Below are 17994 nucleotides of genomic sequence, written 5' to 3' on the forward strand. Positions count from 1 at the left end.
CAGGTTTACGTATACTTTAATAAATATAATTGGTATTTTTGTAACAATTGTTTTGTTATATTAAAAATCGAATATATTAAGTTTAAACTCATTGTAACTAGCCTAATATTGTCAATGTAATCTAAATTACGATTCTTTTCGATTCATCCACCTTTGGTTTAGAAGTTGAATCTTTGCAACAATTTAGTTCTTCGTTAGGTCTTTTAATTATACTTAATTGAGATTTACCAATGGTAGTAACTGGCTTAAAGTTGCTCTTATCAAAGTCTATATGAAAAACACTTTGTCCGGTCCGCGCATATTCGACAGTTTCAGGTGCGGTTATTTTAAAGGTGTCTCCTTTAGGTTCAAGCCTCGAAAAAATACTTTGACCAGGTCGCGTACAATCGACAGCTATTTCTATTTCAGGTTGTTCAATCGGAGTTGTTGGTTTAATATTGATATCAACTTCACTGTCGAGTGTAGGTTCAAGTTTATTCCTAGCAATGCTCTGTCTGTGTTTTGACGAATCAACATTCTTCATTTCAGACTGAGTCGACGGCATAAAGTTGCTCTTATCTTCACCTTTTTCTATCGACCGTTCGATCCTAGCAAAATGACATTCCACAGGCACCGTCGAGGTTGAATCTAGGCCTACCACACAATTATCATTCGTAATGTTTGTTTTACTCTCTTTCTTCATAATGTCCGTATTCATCATCACATTACCATTCTTCCGCCATGATCGTTTGAGTCGGATGGGACTTTTCAGGCAAGATGTGACCTTTGACTCCGTCTCTGACTTTCGCCATTTTCGCTTTCTTTCTACTACGGCCCGTTGTTCCATATTATACAAAAATATCCCAATATTTGTAATTATTTAAATCAATATATTGTTTTTCTTCCTGTCAAGTTTTAAACAAATTGGTCCTCATTGACATGATGTTGTGTTGTTGTATTTATTAACATTCTTTGTTTCTACTGCTGCTATGGAGAGAATATACGCGATTCCAAATTGTGATGATGAAAACTACCCGTGTATTTTTTATGGCACAAAATGCTTGTAGCTTGTAGTAACAGCGTGTTCGGTCTTTGGTGGAGAAAAATATCGATACCTTTTTTAAAATAAAAGGAATTATGTCAATATTTATATACTGTACTTAAGCCACAACCTGATTTGATTTATTTTATAACACATTATTACCAAAAACCTTAAGTATGAGAAATTGAAAGCCTACCATAGGCATGTTCCATGTTAATAATAGTAGGCCTACAAAAAAATGTTTTGCTGAAAACTCGCCAAATTATAAGAACGTCTCTGCGCATGTCTCAAACATCCTGATATACACGACGCATTTACATTCCTGTAGCAATTACTGTTTGAGACAGGTTGGTGGCGTTGTTTTATAAGAAACTGTTGTAAGTTAGGCCTGGTATTGGAGCAATTGTGTAATGTAAAACTACACACATAAGATGTAATCGATTCTTACCTGCAGTTGCTCCGGAGACACAATACGAATTTTAACAATTCATTTTCTTTGAGTTTACTGCAATACTGTGAAACAATTGGTGTATTATAAGGCCTAGTTTAAGGGACTGATTACGTATTGTAGTAAAGAGGTAAGTTGTATTCTAACTTTTGTAAATGATACCGTGATAAATTATGATAATTGTTAAATTAATTATTAAATTGAAAATCCTTAGTTATAGACAATTAATTTTAAAATTGTTTAGACATTGTGTTGGTATTTATGAATCATTTTGTTTAGTCTTTTGCTATCAAACAAAGTTAAGTAAAACTGCAAAATAAAAAAAAACTTTCTCCTATGGGAAATACTTTTTTTTTTTTTTTTATCTTTTATGGGTCTCTCCCATCTTTATTCATTCAATCTTTATTCATTCAATAATGTATATACAAAATTCATTATTATACAATATAATAAAATAGTATCATAGGGAAATACTTCCTCATTGTCAATCCGGTTTATATTGAATGAAGTCGGTGGAATGATTTTGCAGAATACAAATTTGCATTTTAAACTCATACGAAACGAACCGAGAGGTAGAGAAAGACATCTCGGAAAATAATCTAGCGACCGGGTGCTTGCCGGCAGAGATGCGCTTATCAAACCGTTTTTAGCAACCTAATAATCTTATTTTACTTATGTATTACTTTTAAAATGGGCCTATGTCTTCTAAATTCTCAATTCTTTTAACGATTTTCTGAATTTTGATCAAAGGAAAGCCGTGAGCGATAATTTAACTTCCAACGTCACACGTTTATTTATGATATAAAAATCAATGTTTTCGGCGATTATTCTACTTGTTGCGTGTAAAGGTTCGTAAAGAAAACATTATGAGACCAGACATAGAGTTGTTAAGAGATGTAGGTAAAGACCGTAAGCGATGGTATGACCTCTATTAAAGGATCCTTTTGACATTCGTGTCGGACAGACGATGTCTGTACATACAGAATCTGTATCCATATAATATAATAATATGGATTTACAGCGTTTGGGAAGTTTATATATAAAGCTCTATCTACACTATCAAACTAGTTTGTGATGTTGTATGCCGAAATATGGTAGTGATATGACATCATCATGTCCATATTTGATATATTGACCTAATTCAATTTTTTTTATGTACAGCATAACTATTGCTTAGTGACAATATCAAAATGATTCTCCTGGAGTAACTACATTTTGTTTTTACAGCAATGCGCGTCAGATCAAATGACTTTTATATGAAACCGTAACTTTTGTGCAAAAATATCAATAATATAATATAAGCGAAATCCAATTAATTACCAATATATTAAACTATGTTTTGTTGTGTAGAACTTTTCGTCATGGATGACAACTCAGACAGTATTTTTTGGGTTAGGACACCAACTCCTGCCAGCATGACAGACTTGAAACTAAAGGAAAAGTTTATCAAGTCCGAATCAACTAACATTCCGATGATGCTACCGCTGCCGGAACCCGAAGAAGAGTTGTATGACCGGGAATCGGTTGGCGCACTTTTTGGATCGTTCGCTAAAAATGTTAGCAGTACCCATGGTTTACCCCATGTTTTCAAATCTACAACTTTGTTCAGTCGTGCAATTTGGGCAACTCTATTCTTGATTGGCGTTAGTATGTTTATATGGCAGGTTGCAACATTAGCCGTTCTTTACTTCGGTTATCCAGTCAACGTGAAGGTATGTGGTATCGTAGGCCTACAATATTATTAAGTTGACTTACATACAAATCACAAGATATTCATATAAATTATGATTATAATAATTATTATGAATTCAACTGCCTTGTCGATTCATTATCAAAACAACAGAAAGACAACCAAACGATGCATGCATCATGTACTTCTTGACAACTAAATTTACTGTTGAACGTGTGATGAATTAGAAAAAGTAATTAAACATTAGTATTATACGAATATTTTTAACGATTATGGACATAAATAAATATAATCTAACAAATATACAAAAGTTGGTATTCAAGTCACGTCTCTAAACAATAAAATGAAACAAAAAGCAACGTATAGAGAGGAGTGAGGAAGAGAGAGGGAGGAGGGGATGGAGAGAGGGGGAAGATGAGGAAAGAAGGAAAATAAGTATATACACATGGGCATATTCATGAAAAACATTTAATATAATGAAAGACAATTTGGTGGAAATTTAAAATACAAATAGCAAAACGTTTGATCACAACACAGTAAAAGAAAATGCAGCTGTCGACGTCATCAGCTGTGAGACGAACATTTCGGAGGTAAACATTTATCTTTTTAGTGTGCTGTGCTCAAAATGTTTACTATTTATTTGATATACACCAACACAGATGAATCTTAACGCTTATATGGTGGAAAGGTATAGCAGTGGAGTGGTGGAATTTGAAGTTAGAGGATTGGAAACAGTTAACGGAGCAACGTTGTTTCTAAGAAAATGGTAGAAAGTGACTCCAGTGTTCATTCTTCTTAACGTAGGAGAATGAATGAGCTGCTCATTGTACTGAGCCTCAGTATTCTGTGCTAGGGTGGCCAGTTCCTTTCCACGCCACCTTCCACGTTCCTATAGGTACTCATTTGCAGCTTGGTGACTGGGAATTGTTCTTATCGGGAATTGAACATGGGTTTTCTGTATAAGGCAACCATTCAGAACATATAGACTTGATTGTTGTTATTGTTATTTATTAATACAGATTGAAGTAATATCAAGATCTGAGCAGCGCTTTCCAAGTGTGACAATATGCAACAACAACAAAGTTCGCAAATCATCAATAGCAAATTCAGAACACAGGCAGTTGTTGATTGTTGATAAAGACACAATTTTGCCTTACTATGGTACGTACATTTTATTAATCCATTATATTAATCAAAAGGAAAATTACTGAAAAAAGATAATTATGTGGGTATCGGTGACTGGATCTCAATGAAGTTGCAAATAAAATACGCTACAAGTTAAATCAAAACGATAAAGTAAAACAGCCAGAACGAAATTGCAGAGCTTTTTAACACTAACCCTTCCTCATCTTCATAAAGGCAATATATTAATAAACTTATTAATATCCCAGAATAATAAAATACATGTACAATAAATTACAACAGAAAAATGACGTAAAATTGCGGATTGTAATTCAAGCAAATTTAAAAAGCTCGGGCAAAAGTGAGTAATTGTTTACACTATGTAATTGTATGATAGTTCATTAATCCAGGTCTAATTATCCAACTGATTCTACTGTGGTATCATGTTTAGCGACGATAAACAGCCACGCAGTTTCGTGTCTACTGACGGCAAACAACCTCCCACATAGGTTACTGTTTATGCATCCTCAAACGTACATCCACAATATATATATTCGGAATTCTACTTAAAGTTTCTTTTTTAAATACTAAATATTCCTACTTTGATTTGCACTTGTTTTCAATATCGTACCGACTATTATATATAACTTATTTATTGTATGTAATTTGTACAGCTCTGTATAATAGTTTATCACGTTGGCTAACATTATTCTTGAATAAAGTGTGATATAAATACTATTTATCAACTAGTATATATATTGTATAGCTGGTGAGACAATATGGTCACATGTTTAATAATGTTGGCTCACGTCATGCAATAAAGTGTGATATTAATACTATTTATCAACTAGTATAAACATTGTAACCAATTGAACAATTTTTACTAAAGTTGGCCTTTGTCGCGATTTTGTAATTAAATATGGAAACACAATAATCAATTATATTATTAGTTAAATTATGTCGTATAGAACAGAAGGCAGTTACATAACCGTATTAATAAATGTTAATATAGAAAAAGAACCACTTAACCTAAACTATAGTTCGTTGCTGATCAATACATATCGTGCAAATAAAGAGCAAATTGTCACCCAAAAGATGTAATCGATCCTCAACCGTAGTGCAGACTACAAATAAAGAAATGTGGCCCAAATAAATATTTGATATTGTTTTCATATTCTTAAAAGCATAAATAATAAGATCGAAAGTTCTTGTTCAAACATTAAGTTACAGAATGGGACATGCTTTTTGTTTTTGTATTCTATCGATCTTGTTTAATTGAAGTTAAGACACCTGACTGAAAAGGAAAACAAAAAACACCGGTAAAATGAATATTGATGTGCATCGAATTTCATTGCTTTAGTATAATGTACCTGTACATTCGATAATGGAGATTACAATGTTAAAGTATACATTCTTTAAGTTAATTAAGTGCATGTCCAGAAAATAAAAGGAAGCACTGTTATAGATATTCTACCGATATCTGTTGACCATTAAATATATTGATCTCATGGAACAATATTTAAATTTCGATCATTAATAAATTGTGGAATGTTGAACATAAATACTCCAAAAATAAATATAAATCTATAGCAGAATGAATACGTAATATTAATAGAACCTCTATTATGTGGAAACTTTACTGTTAAAAGAACGAGGATCAATATTGTGATATTTTATCATATCTTTTTGATCTTTGTATTTTTAACCGTGACAGGCAAGACACATTTTGAGTGTTTGAGGAAATAAATTGGATTGAAGGAAAAAATGAATAGAATTGAACTGTATGTTTTAACACTATAACGGCAAACCTAACTTTGTTGAGTGTCCTCTGAAGCTTGACGTAGGCAAAACACAAGCGTGTTGACCAATCAAAAGCGACAGTTCGGATGATCCATCGCTTGTGATTGGTCAAATAACTTGTTACGCTTATGTCCTTACGTTGCGTCTCCAGTGGAAACCAAGCTTTAATAGGAATTAAACTGTATGAATAAATATCGTATACTTCAACATTTTAATTATTTTTTTTTGTCTTTTCCATAGCACCTTGTCTACAAAACGATTTTCCATGTGGGTCTGGGGAAATTTGTATCAAGCCGTATTTACGCTGCGATGGAATCAACCACTGCCGGGACTTCAGTGATGAGGCGGGGTGTGTTTACGGTAAGTGTTAATACGTGTAGGTTTATGCCAGAATAATTCTGTTCATCATTAAATTTCATACAATGATATCAGTGTACATATACCAGACTACGCAATGCGTTTGTTTTCCCATCGTGACTGAGTTATTCACATTCTATTGAAATTTTAAAAGTTTGTAATGACGAAAAAATAATTACTTCCCCAATTCCAATTTGCCGGCGTCATTCGTAACTGATACAACAGATAATCTATAACCATTAAGAATTTATAATTAATGTATTAGTCGTATTTAATTAAAATCAACAATCACAGAATACATAATTTGTTTTAATAACGGGTAGATAAAAGGACTTAATCGTTTGGTCTTTATTTAGAGGAGTTGAAAATGGCTTTAATTGCCCGAAGACTATTTCTATTGGTCAATATTAGTGTCTGAGTGCAATGTATACAGTTAAAATAGCACACACACGTGACCATGTGCCACATGCAGCTGACAGACGAAATATAATGCTATATCAACACAAAGTGTACAATAGTGTCCATTGAATTAACCTGGTCAATGGCCAATCGTCCAGAAATAAAGTTAAGTTGACTTTTACTCATATTAAATGGACACTGTGGCAACTAATTTAACATTGATTTTCTTTTAAAGGAGACTGCCGTAGCGACGTCTTATACAAATGTTCAAATGGAAGTGCTAGTGGAGTTTGTATTGATATTTTACGTAAATGTGATCGACAGAAAGATTGTTATGATGGCGAAGACGAGGACGATTGTGGTGAGATAAATGCGTTTATTTCAAAGAAGCACGCGTTGCCTGTCAATTTGTTATTATATTGAACTATTCTATTGTATAACGATCTTTGTTTTGTAAGATGACCAGTATAGATCATATTTTTAAAAACATCACTTTTCATTTTCGTATAATTTTGATAATTTTAATTAGTGAAATATTTTCTCATTATATGAAGTCATCATCGACAAACATCTCTTGATATTCATTATCAGGTCCTTTATGTTCATCACGAACACATCTGTTGTAACCAATAGCAACATAATGTAATATCTAATGTCACATTCGGTTGCTTGTTTGCTCCTTTGAACATTTATTCTTTTATTTCTTGCCTCAGGCAAAAAAAAAGGAATTTTAAATAAGTTAGAGAGTAAGAACACGTAGAATAAAGACATTTACAACGAACTACTAATTTGTTTTAGAAAAGCTTCTGACACCCAAAAGAATATTTAATGAAATTACCGAAAAACTGTGCCCTGGTTTAATTATAATTAATAAATATAATAAAATAAATCATAACATTCTGAATTTTATAATGACCATTTTCTTTGCAGAATGTAAAATAAAGGAATTTAAATGTGTGGAGCATGGCGGATGTATTGACAAGAAACTTGTGTGTGACAACACGACGGATTGCACCGACGGTAGCGATGAGGTTGGATGCGGTAAGGAACTTTTTGATCCGCGACGATGCACCAAACAAAAGCAATAATAGAGCGCGTAAAGAATATCTGCGCATGCGTTAAAACTACGGATATTTTAAGCACTGTCTACACTACGAAACTAGTTTGACAAAAAAAGTGTGATGTGTCCAAATATGGTAGTGATATTCCCAAATATGGTACCGATATGACACCATCATCATGTCCATAAACACATCACATTTTTTTGTCACATAAAGTTTGATAGTGTAGAGCTTTAGCATTATCATTTTGATTTGATAATGATTATTTGAAATCTTTCTTCAGATCAGGCAACTTTCAACTGATCGGTGGCGCGTTAAATCAACCGGTTTTTTACAGTATGTTTTGTACAGTATTTTTTTCTTTGCAGATGGCGATTGTACGGACGGTTGGGAGTGTCCAGAAGACGGGGCTTGTATTCCAAATAGCTACCGATGCGACGGATACAAAGACTGCAAAAAAGGCGAAGACGAGTTGGATGAAAACTGTATTGTAATAACAACGCTGGCACCAGGTTAAATATTATTTTAATAATATTTTTAAATACGTTACTATAAGATTCTGGGAATAAAAATGTAAATAATTCCTCAATGGTTAAATAGTGATAGGGCCTAATATGTATAGGCCTATATATTGTTTCTTTCATCTATATATCAGTATGTTGCATATTTTGCAGATGAGACGGTAAAATTATTAGTAACATTGTAAAACGAAGTCATAAGTGATAATACTGATGATGGTGGTGATGATGATGATGGTGGTGGTGTGTGAGAGAGTGAAAAGAGGAGAAGGAAAACGGAGAAAATTATGTTGATGAAAAGAATGTGATGAACATGATATTTTCACTTTCATTCCTTGAGGCAATTAAGGCCAATTTAAAATACTTTAAATTAAGTTAATGAATAATATGATCTTTCCTAAATAACTAATAAAGTTAGTAGATAACAGCCCAGTTTGGATGGATTAACAATGAAATATCTAAAGCTGTGTCTACACTATCAAACGTTATGTGACAAAAAATATGATGTGCCCATACATGGACACGATGATATTACTACATATTACTACCATATTTGGGCACATCACATTAGTTTGATAGTGTAGACAGAACATAAGTTATACAGTATATAACAATATGAATTCTCACTTCTTCAACAGCGTGTTCCGCTGGAGAATTCCAGTGTTTGAACTACCAGTGTATCATAGGGTCTTGGGTATGCGACTTTGAACCTGACTGCTCAGATGGTAGCGACGAGCAAGACTGTTGGGGATCCTGTAAGTGTTCATTGTAATATTTCTTAAGCCCCGTCTACACTCGCATACTTTTGTATGCGAGTGCGAGTTTTTCAATAAAAGCTTCAACAGTTTGCTAGTTGACGAGTTGTATTGACAAACTTCGGAAAACTATCAGGAAAAAAGTTTGTAGAAGTTTACACTGACAAAAGTTTGATTGCAAACTTGAGAAAACTCCAAGTTTTTCCAGACACGTTTTTCAAAGTTTGTGTAGACCAGTTGACAAACTTCAAAAAGAAAAGTTTTCCAAGAAAAGTTTTCCAAGAAAAGTTTTCCAAGAAAAGTTTTCCAAGAAAAGTTTTCCAAGAAAAGTTTTCCAAGAAAAGTTTTCCAAGAAAAGTTTTCCAAGAAAAGTTTTCCAAGAAAAGTTTTCCAAGAAAAGTTAGTGTAGACCAGTTGGAAAACTTTGGAAAACTACCAGAAAACAAGTTGGATGGTCTACACTAGCAAACCTTAGTTTGCAAACTCGATTCCAATTTTGCAAACAAACATTTGGTAACATTTGCCAAGTGAAACTGGGCTTTAGTTTGTACTTTGGGAAAATCAAATTAACATTTAGTATCAGTCTTAAAGTTTTTACATATAAATACAAGTAATAAAAAGTAAAACTAGTATTTGTACAAGGAACGTAGAATAAAAAACACATTAAGGGAATGACAAGTTCTACTAAACAAAAATTACTAATCATAGTTGAAATAAATGCAAAAGAAAATGTCATAATAACTGGTTTTAAATAGATATTATGAAAGGTGTAGATAGTGCTGTTTGGGACGTTTTTGTGACTTATTAATGCAATTGTTATTCTTTTTCGAAAAGATTCATATGGGCTAGGAGGCCTCTTTGATTCGTGTCAACCTTATCAATTTTCTTGTGCGAACGGTTGGCAATGTATCCCTCAAAACTGGGAATGTGATGCATACTCGGATTGCAGTGACAATTCTGACGAGGTTGACTGTGGTAAGTTTTCTTTTAGGTTCTTTAAGGTTTCTCAAATTTAACTAATCTTACTAAGCTACTGTACACTCCTGACACTACGTTAATAATACTGATAATTTAAGAAAGAATGATCCAGTAAAGAGCGCTTGGAATTTAGAAGTTGGAGAGAAAGAGGACAGCCAAAGGTAACGTGGAAAGATAAGCAGGAAATTTGGTTTGTAGGAACATGATGCGCAAGACAGGAAGAAGTATAGAGATAGAGTAGCAGCCTGGAACGAGTCAGTAACCCCTTGTAAGAGAGAGAGAGCTGATGATAATGATTTTAGTATAATTACGAATTGTAACATTAAAAATTCAATTCCAGAGTGTAGGGGTTTTATCTGCGTTAGTGACCAAGTGTGTCTTCCGCGAGGGTGGAAATGCGACCGCTACGACGATTGCGACGACGCGTCAGACGAAGCCGATTGTAACGGAGATTACTGTAAGTTATTTTACTTGTTATTCGTTTTAAATATTTTACGAACGACGTAGCGAAGTAATTACTAATTTAAAACTTTCTAAACTGAGTTATACCTACCTTAAAATGGTTGTTGATAATAATCTCTATTTCTGTAGCAAATACAATGCTGATTCTGCGAAAAAAAATACAATATTTTTGTTTTTCAGACACGTGACGAAAATAAAATAACACAATTATTTATCTTAACAATACAATCTTTCTTTCATTGCTGAAATACAAAAGTCTTGATTTAAAGTGGATGAATGCTGAGTAATATAAATATGTATACTGTCTTTATTCTTTTCTATTTTTTGGTACTGTATCAATTAATATATTATACCAAGATATTGTTTAGACTAAAGAGTATTTGTTTATATTTAAATACTGTATGAAACCTTCTGGGATACCCATACTAAGGGGACAATTTCTCGTGAAATGAACAAGAGGTAATACAGTCTGTGTATAACCCCTCCATCGTGACACCCCTATTCAAGGGACACTCCTAAAAATAGAAACTAGGTCTTGTCCCGTTAATGGGTTTCTACAATTATCAGAAACGACCGTATAAGCTGGACAGTTAAAAACACTAACCACAGTCAGATTAACAGTTAGTTTAACATTTTTAACAGATATCTACTCGTCATCATATTATAATGACTACTACAACTACAACTACTACAACTACTACGGTTATCATCATTCATCTTCGTCTTCGTCGGAGCAAGAGAGTTCCTCCAACAGTAATTCGCAAACAGGGTCAGATGAACCATCTGATGGCGAATCTCAATCGGAGCAAGAGAGTTCCTCTAACAATAATTCGCAAACAGAGCCAGATGAACCATCTGATGGCGAATCGCAATCGCAGCAAGGGAGTCCCTCCAACAATGATTCGCAAACAGAGCCAGACGAACCATCTGATGACGATTCGGCACCTGAATCTGTTGATACATCAACTGAGACGGGTGACCAGTCGAACGCATCTGAGCAAGACGAACCATCTGATGGTGAATCTCAATCGGAGCAAGAAAATCCATCTGAAATAGATTCAGCAACTGACTCGGCATCTGAACAAGAAGATTCCGTAACAGAGCCACCTGAATCTTCTGACAGCGACCCAATAACTGAACCAGGTAATACATCTGAAATAGATTCAGCAACTGACTCGGCATCTGAACAAGAAGATTCCGTAACAGAGCCAGCTGAACCTTCTAACACCGATTCGGTAACTGAACCGGGTAATACATCTGAAATAGATTCAGCAACTGACTCGGCATCTGAGCAAGAAGGTTCGGCAACAGAGCCAGCTGATTCGTCTGATAACGATTTAGTATCTGAACCAGGTAATACATCTGAAATAGATTCAGCAACTGACTCGGCATCTGAGCAAGAAGCTTCCGCAACAGAGCCAACTGAATCTTCTGACAACGATTCAGTAACTGAACCAGGTATTACATCTGAAATAGATTCAGCAACTGACTCGGCATCTGAGCAAGAAGATTCCGTAACAGAGCCAGCTGAATCTTCTGACAATGAGTCAGGTAATACACCTGATGTAGAGATCACAACTGAGTCAGTTGACACCTCTACAGACGAGTCGATTTCTGAATCAGAGTCTGCAACAGATTTACCGGGCTCGGACAACGAATCCGAATCCAGTACCGACTTTGATTCAGCTCCAGTAAGACGCAGGCGATTTGCCGACGACAGCTATGGTAATGGAAGTATTGACTATTATACCTCTACTGACTTTGGAGGTGCTAATGAGTCATCCAATGCAACAACAGATGTACCAACATCAGTTAGCACGGTATCACCAAGTGAGTATTATAGCATATAATCATTTCATACATCATATTATGTATAAATCACAAGAGAGTAAAACGTTGTTGTGTTTAAAATTTGATTACAAATTGCAGTATAATATGCACTGAAGTAGAAACCTTTGAAGGGGCACTATTCAAATAAATAATTTCGGCAGTGAACATATTGTAATCATCACGTAACATATATCTTTATAGCATGTACGTCTGGGTTTAGCTGCGAGTCTGGGGAATGCATTGAACATTGGATGAAATGTAACAACTTTCCAGATTGCTCAGACGGTAGCGATGAGTACCTGTGCGGAACAGTCGAAACCAGTATGTAACTATATTATTATTACTTTGTAATAACGTAATCCGGCCTTGCAATAACTAGTCTGAGTTACTTATTTCTATCTTCATTTTACGTTAGTATCGTTAAATCTTGGTTTCCACTTGAGACTCAACTCATTGGTCAATTCACTTGCATTGCATTTACGTTCTTGCGTTCTTTACGAACCACGCTTTATGTTCATTGAATTTACATTTTCCTTCATTACAGTGTGTGATCCCGGAGAGATAAAGTGTCACTTAGAAGATCGGTGCATTGATGCTCTACTTGAGTGTGACGGCAACAGCGATTGTAGTTTAAACTCTGACGAAACACCCTCTTACTGCACATCAAACATTACAGGTACATTAGTACTAGTATCTAAGACTAACGCCCTAATCTATGTGAAGTCGGTCCCGTTCTAATAAGTGACATAATCCTCATTTTGTAGATCCTTGTCCAGAGCGATATTTTAGGTGCGGATCTGGTAAATGTATACATGAATACAGCAGATGTAACTCGATATTTGACTGCTTTGATCAAAGTGACGAAGAGGACTGCATAAACTCAGGTAAGAATAACTAACTAATTTCACTTAAGGTAATGCTAGTGTTTAAGATATACCACCTCGGCAATACGTTACATAAACTTAGGGAAGAGCAACGAATTTTACCTAAGGTGATGCATTTATCAGCTGAATCTACTGTATATGACGTCAACAGTATGCATCAAACGTTGCATTAACTCGGGTAAGGTTGACTAATGTCATCTCAGGTGTGCCGTTTCAGACGACAGAAGTGTCAACGTATTAACGTATTAAACGAATGCGTTATAATTGTATTTCGAACACCAATCTGTCAATGTTTGTCGCCAAATTGTTCTATACAGCAATTCAATGTCTACTCTTGTAAATGTTGTTTCCCTCTTCAACTAATCAACAAATTACTATTTTTCACCAGAAAACGTAAGCACAGACACATTTCCGGAGGGTTGGCACACAAAGTACGAACATATAACAGATGATGAAAGGATTTACGATGAATTTATCGAAGCTTTCTACAAGAAACGTGACTTTGAGAGGGTCAAAGGTGAACTTCCACCAGATTGGTACGGGTTCATGTCATTCAGTTCGACCCCGGATTACAGTGACTTAGAAGATGTTCTTAAACTAACGAAAGAGGATATTGATGAACATGGGCACCAGGCGAATGATTTTATCTTGCAGTGTACCTTTGATCAGAACCAGTGTTCGATAAGGTAATGCTGCTTGGTTCTTGCTGGCTATTTGGTTACTACTATAAAGGACGTCCTTCGCGAGGACGCAAGAACAACGTGCATCATCCTTGCGCTGCGTCATAAAGGGAATATTTAATCTGAAGCGGAGATTTGGGAGGACTTCTCGTCTGAACCGCATTAAGTAACTCAGTATTCACACGTACCACGGTATATATTTAAATATATCATTCTCAAACTAGTCAACAATTGTTGTCTTTTCCAGAGATTTTAGTCATTTTGAAAATGATGCATACGGAAATTGTTTTGTCTTCAATCATGGACAGAATGGAGAATCAGTCAGAAACTCAACACGGACTGGAGCAAAATTTGGTAAAAGAAAAACAATGCAGATCATAAAAATAAACAGTTTCTAAAGAACAAAATTAGCTGTTGATAAATAATGTCAGCATTTGCTCCCTATTACTTAATCTCTTAATTACAATCTACAGGAGCAAAAGCTTGGAATAAGATCCCTGTAAAAATAGTTTGTCTGTAAATAGTTTTAAATTAATTATAAAAAGCATTTCTTTAAAAAATAATTGTATTTCCACACGTATTATTTTTAACGTTCAATATTCAATGATTGTTATTTTTTTTCTATTTTTCTTGTGTTTTTTTTAAAGTTGTTTCATTGCAGGACCATATTGAAAAACAGAAATGTTGTGATCTTTTCTTTTCTGAATTATGTTATCCTGCCTAAATATGTTTTAATAAAATTTTTAAAAAAATAAAATAAAAATCTCGTAGGTCTTAAGCTGACTCTGTTCACGGAACAAGAGGAGTACATCAGCATATATGGCGGCGAAGCGGGTGTACGTGTTGTTGTCGATAACAGTGATAGGCTGAAGTTTCCAGAAGACGAAGGCATCACTATCAGGCCAGGCGTTATTACATCCCTAAGCTTGAGATATGTAAGTATACAAGCATACATACAATTAACATGCATAAAGGTGAAAGAGCAGTGGCGAGGGTTTGGTTCAAATATAGGCCTAATCAGAATGTTAGAGGACAGACGAGTTTTCCAATTAAGAATTCTTTTTCTTTTTCTAGAATGTCGTCACTAAACTTGGTAAACCGTACGGAAACTGCTCGTCAGAGGGTAATGAAAGGTACCATGATATGATCAACCAAGCATATGGTGTTAACAAGTATGTGTATGGCTATGACAGAAAGGCAAGTCTAAATATAGGCCCTATATGTATTATTAGAACTGTCAAATGTTATTTAGAGTTTCAAAAATTCCACTTTTAAGTTTAATTTGAACTGTATATATAAGGTTTAACCTTTGTGCAGAAATCCTACTAGTCGTTTTTTATCAGTAATTATCAGATATAACTTTATCGTCCTCAAAAAGTTAGAACGACAGAATTTCACTCAAGCTCCGCCCACTTTGCCAAAGTGCATACATTATTCATGCGCACAAACAGTCTTCTGGCTTCCCCGGCCGTCCTGTTATCTGAAGAACATCATTTTTTGGATTTTTGTAGACATGTGAAAAAAGTTGCGTACTTGTAAAAATTGCTGAAGAGTGTGGGTGTTCCGATGCCGTTTCGTTGAAAGGTGAAAGATGCCGTGTTTTAAACAAAGAACAAGGTACAGTTTCGAGACAGACTTTCTTTCTTTTATTAGCCTATTAAGTTTCTAAAATGCTTCTACTAACTGATGTGTTTAACCATTTCAGATGTTTGCAAACAACTAATGTATTTCTTTTACCAACGACAGCTCCTTGGATGCGATTGTAAACAGCAGTGCAGGTAAATGTATTAATGGCAATGATTGTATTGAGTAAAAATCTCCTAATCATAAAATCCATACGATATTTTGGGTCGTTAAGATTAAAGAATGCCACGGTCTAGTAGCAGAAATAATCGTCGTATTTAGCAGACCGATAGACTATGTAGCCTAACAGTAAGTTGATATAATACGCGAACTATTATACAGATGGCTTATGATATGGTTAATGACTAAGGCTAACTTATTTATATTTCGATTTCAGTGAAGAATACTATTCAAAGACAGTATCACAATCTCTTTGGCCTTCGGAGGTTTATCTGGTATGTCGACTGTAATTACTGATATGGTCCTTTTTTGCGATTCTTTGTAATATTGGCAATACTGTACTGATGTTTGTATTACCTCTAAATTGTTAAAAATGGTATGATTTATTTTCCATAGAAACACTTACTGAAAAGTATCCATAACATTAACAAAAAGACGAACGGTCTCAATGATATGGCATCCGTCAGGTAATGAAATAATAGCTCTATATATTATTAAACATAAACATTTTCAAATCGTTCGTTCAACATATTAACGACATTAGTATAGTTACGATATCGTAAAATCTGTCTACTCTATCAAACTTAATGTGATAAAAAAAGTGTGATGTGCCGCCCATATATATATAGACACGATGACGTCATATCACAACCATATTTTTGTCAAACTAGTTTGATAGTGTAGACAGAGCATACGTTATAATAAGTGAAAATAAACGTACCTTCCTACTGACAATTATCTACCAAGCTTCGGAAACGCATTCTCATTCAGTGGGTAGATACCACGACGGGAACATGGCCATCTCGGACTTTTTGATTCTAAGGAACAAATACATGACAAACATTTAAACGTGGGTGGTGTAAATGTAAAGTTTTTTTATAATTATGTACTGTTCTATACAAACGAATCTGAAGTAACGCAGAAGACTTTAAAGTATAGAAACAATTGACTTACTTAAAAATTATCTTTACAATCATGTATATAGCATCTAAGAGTTTTTTTTCTATCTTGTTTTCGGTGATGGACGCACCACCACCAGTCACTTGAATTACTGCCAGCAGTTATTGGTCCTCTGCTCCCGTAGTCTATTCAAATTAGATCCAGATCCAACCTCCCCCCCCCCCCCCCCCCACTTTAATTTGATTCGGATTCCACAGTAGGTCAGACACAGGTGTCACCATACAGAATCATTAAACATCATATTATAATAACTTTTTTTTCATGTTCTTATAATTTCAGAGAGAATATTGCTAGACTGTCGATATACTTTGAGGAATTAAACTTCGAAAGTACCGTACAAGAACCAGCATATCAGGTATAGCAATTATAATTACCGATGACAATTGTAACTAAAAGCTTGGTTCCCACTAGGACGCAACACAAGGACGTAGACGCAACGCAAGCGAGTTGACCAATCACACGCGACTGTTCAAATAATAATAATAAGAGATTGGTCGAATCACTTTGCGTTGCGTTACGTCCTCGTGGGAACCAAGCTTTAATGATAATCACGTATGTGTACGTAAATACTAATCGACACATCTAACGACACATTGATATTGACAATGTGAATCAATGTTAACAATATTAAGCTCTGTCTACACTATCAAACTTTATGTGACAACAAATGTGATATGCCCATATATGGACATGGTGATGTCATATCACTATATGTATGTATGTATGGAGCAGTTACCAGCAACAGTTAAATGCTCCACTATTCTGAACAGTTTCAAGACCAACATGAAGACGTCGCTATTCGCTGATGTACTCGCACGCTGCCAATGCACAAAGCCTCACATGGGTGGGAGGGACACCGGCGCTATACTATATTTGGGCATATCACTACCATACTTGGCCACATCACACTGTTTTTGTCAAACTAGTTTGATAGTGTAGACAGAGCTTTACGATTATTTTTAAATGCGTTAATGCGCCAATGTGGAGATGGTGACAATTTCATTATGGTTTTGCTTATTCTGTATTTTCTTCACATTGTAATTATTGTTTTAAGGTTGAAAGTTTATTCAGTGACATCGGTGGCACGGCTGGTTTGTACATTGGAATTTCATTCATCAGCTTTTGTGAATTTCTCGAACTACTTTTTCAACTTGTGAAGCAACTGAAGCGATACCACAGTGTAGGCGCTAAAAACAGTCGATGTGATGATCTTACAGTATGAAATT

At 34.8% G+C, this 17994-nt stretch overlaps 2 protein-coding genes across 2 annotated transcripts; one reads left to right on the forward strand and one right to left on the reverse strand.

The window, feature by feature from the left end:
* On the reverse strand, positions 1-1251 carry LOC144834624 (uncharacterized). The gene is made up of 2 exons (XM_078689506.1): positions 1218-1251; positions 1-1094 (listed from the first exon to the last, which is right to left on the reverse strand). The coding sequence occupies exon 2, from the start codon at positions 824-826 to the stop codon at positions 122-124; it is 705 nt and encodes a 234-aa protein (XP_078545632.1). The 5' UTR covers positions 827-1094; positions 1218-1251; the 3' UTR covers positions 1-121.
* A 1633-nt stretch (positions 1252-2884) lies between these two features.
* On the forward strand, positions 2885-17994 carry LOC144835611 (uncharacterized). Its single transcript, XM_078690691.1, has 22 exons — positions 2885-3181; positions 4179-4320; positions 7073-7198; positions 7768-7878; positions 8267-8410; positions 9055-9171; positions 10006-10146; positions 10490-10606; positions 11254-12441; positions 12643-12762; positions 12986-13117; positions 13206-13325; positions 13714-14011; positions 14253-14359; positions 14777-14940; positions 15080-15202; positions 15517-15622; positions 15711-15783; positions 16026-16083; positions 16205-16275; positions 17048-17123; positions 17823-17994. The coding sequence occupies exons 1-22, from the start codon at positions 2885-2887 to the stop codon at positions 17988-17990; spliced, it is 3999 nt and encodes a 1332-aa protein (XP_078546817.1). The 3' UTR covers positions 17991-17994.

The sequence above is a fragment of the Antedon bifida genome, chromosome 2, assembly GCF_963402885.1.
Source record: "Antedon bifida chromosome 2, ecAntBifi1.1, whole genome shotgun sequence".
In the NCBI taxonomy this organism is placed as follows: Eukaryota; Metazoa; Echinodermata; class Crinoidea; order Comatulida; family Antedonidae; genus Antedon; species Antedon bifida.

Excerpts from the sequence above, each read along its gene's own strand:
- LOC144834624 (XM_078689506.1), bottom strand. The coding sequence starts at position 826 with ATGGAACAACGGGCCGTAGTAGAAAGAAAGCGAAAATGGCGAAAGTCA.
- LOC144835611 (XM_078690691.1), top strand. The coding sequence starts at position 2,885 with ATGACAGACTTGAAACTAAAGGAAAAGTTTATCAAGTCCGAATCAACT. Across the intron at positions 12,763-12,985 it reads GTGCGGAACAGTCGAAACCA|TGTGTGATCCCGGAGAGATA; the intron begins GTATGTAACTAT and ends CCTTCATTACAG. Across the intron at positions 15,203-15,516 it reads TGTATGGCTATGACAGAAAG|ACATGTGAAAAAAGTTGCGT; the intron begins GCAAGTCTAAAT and ends GGATTTTTGTAG.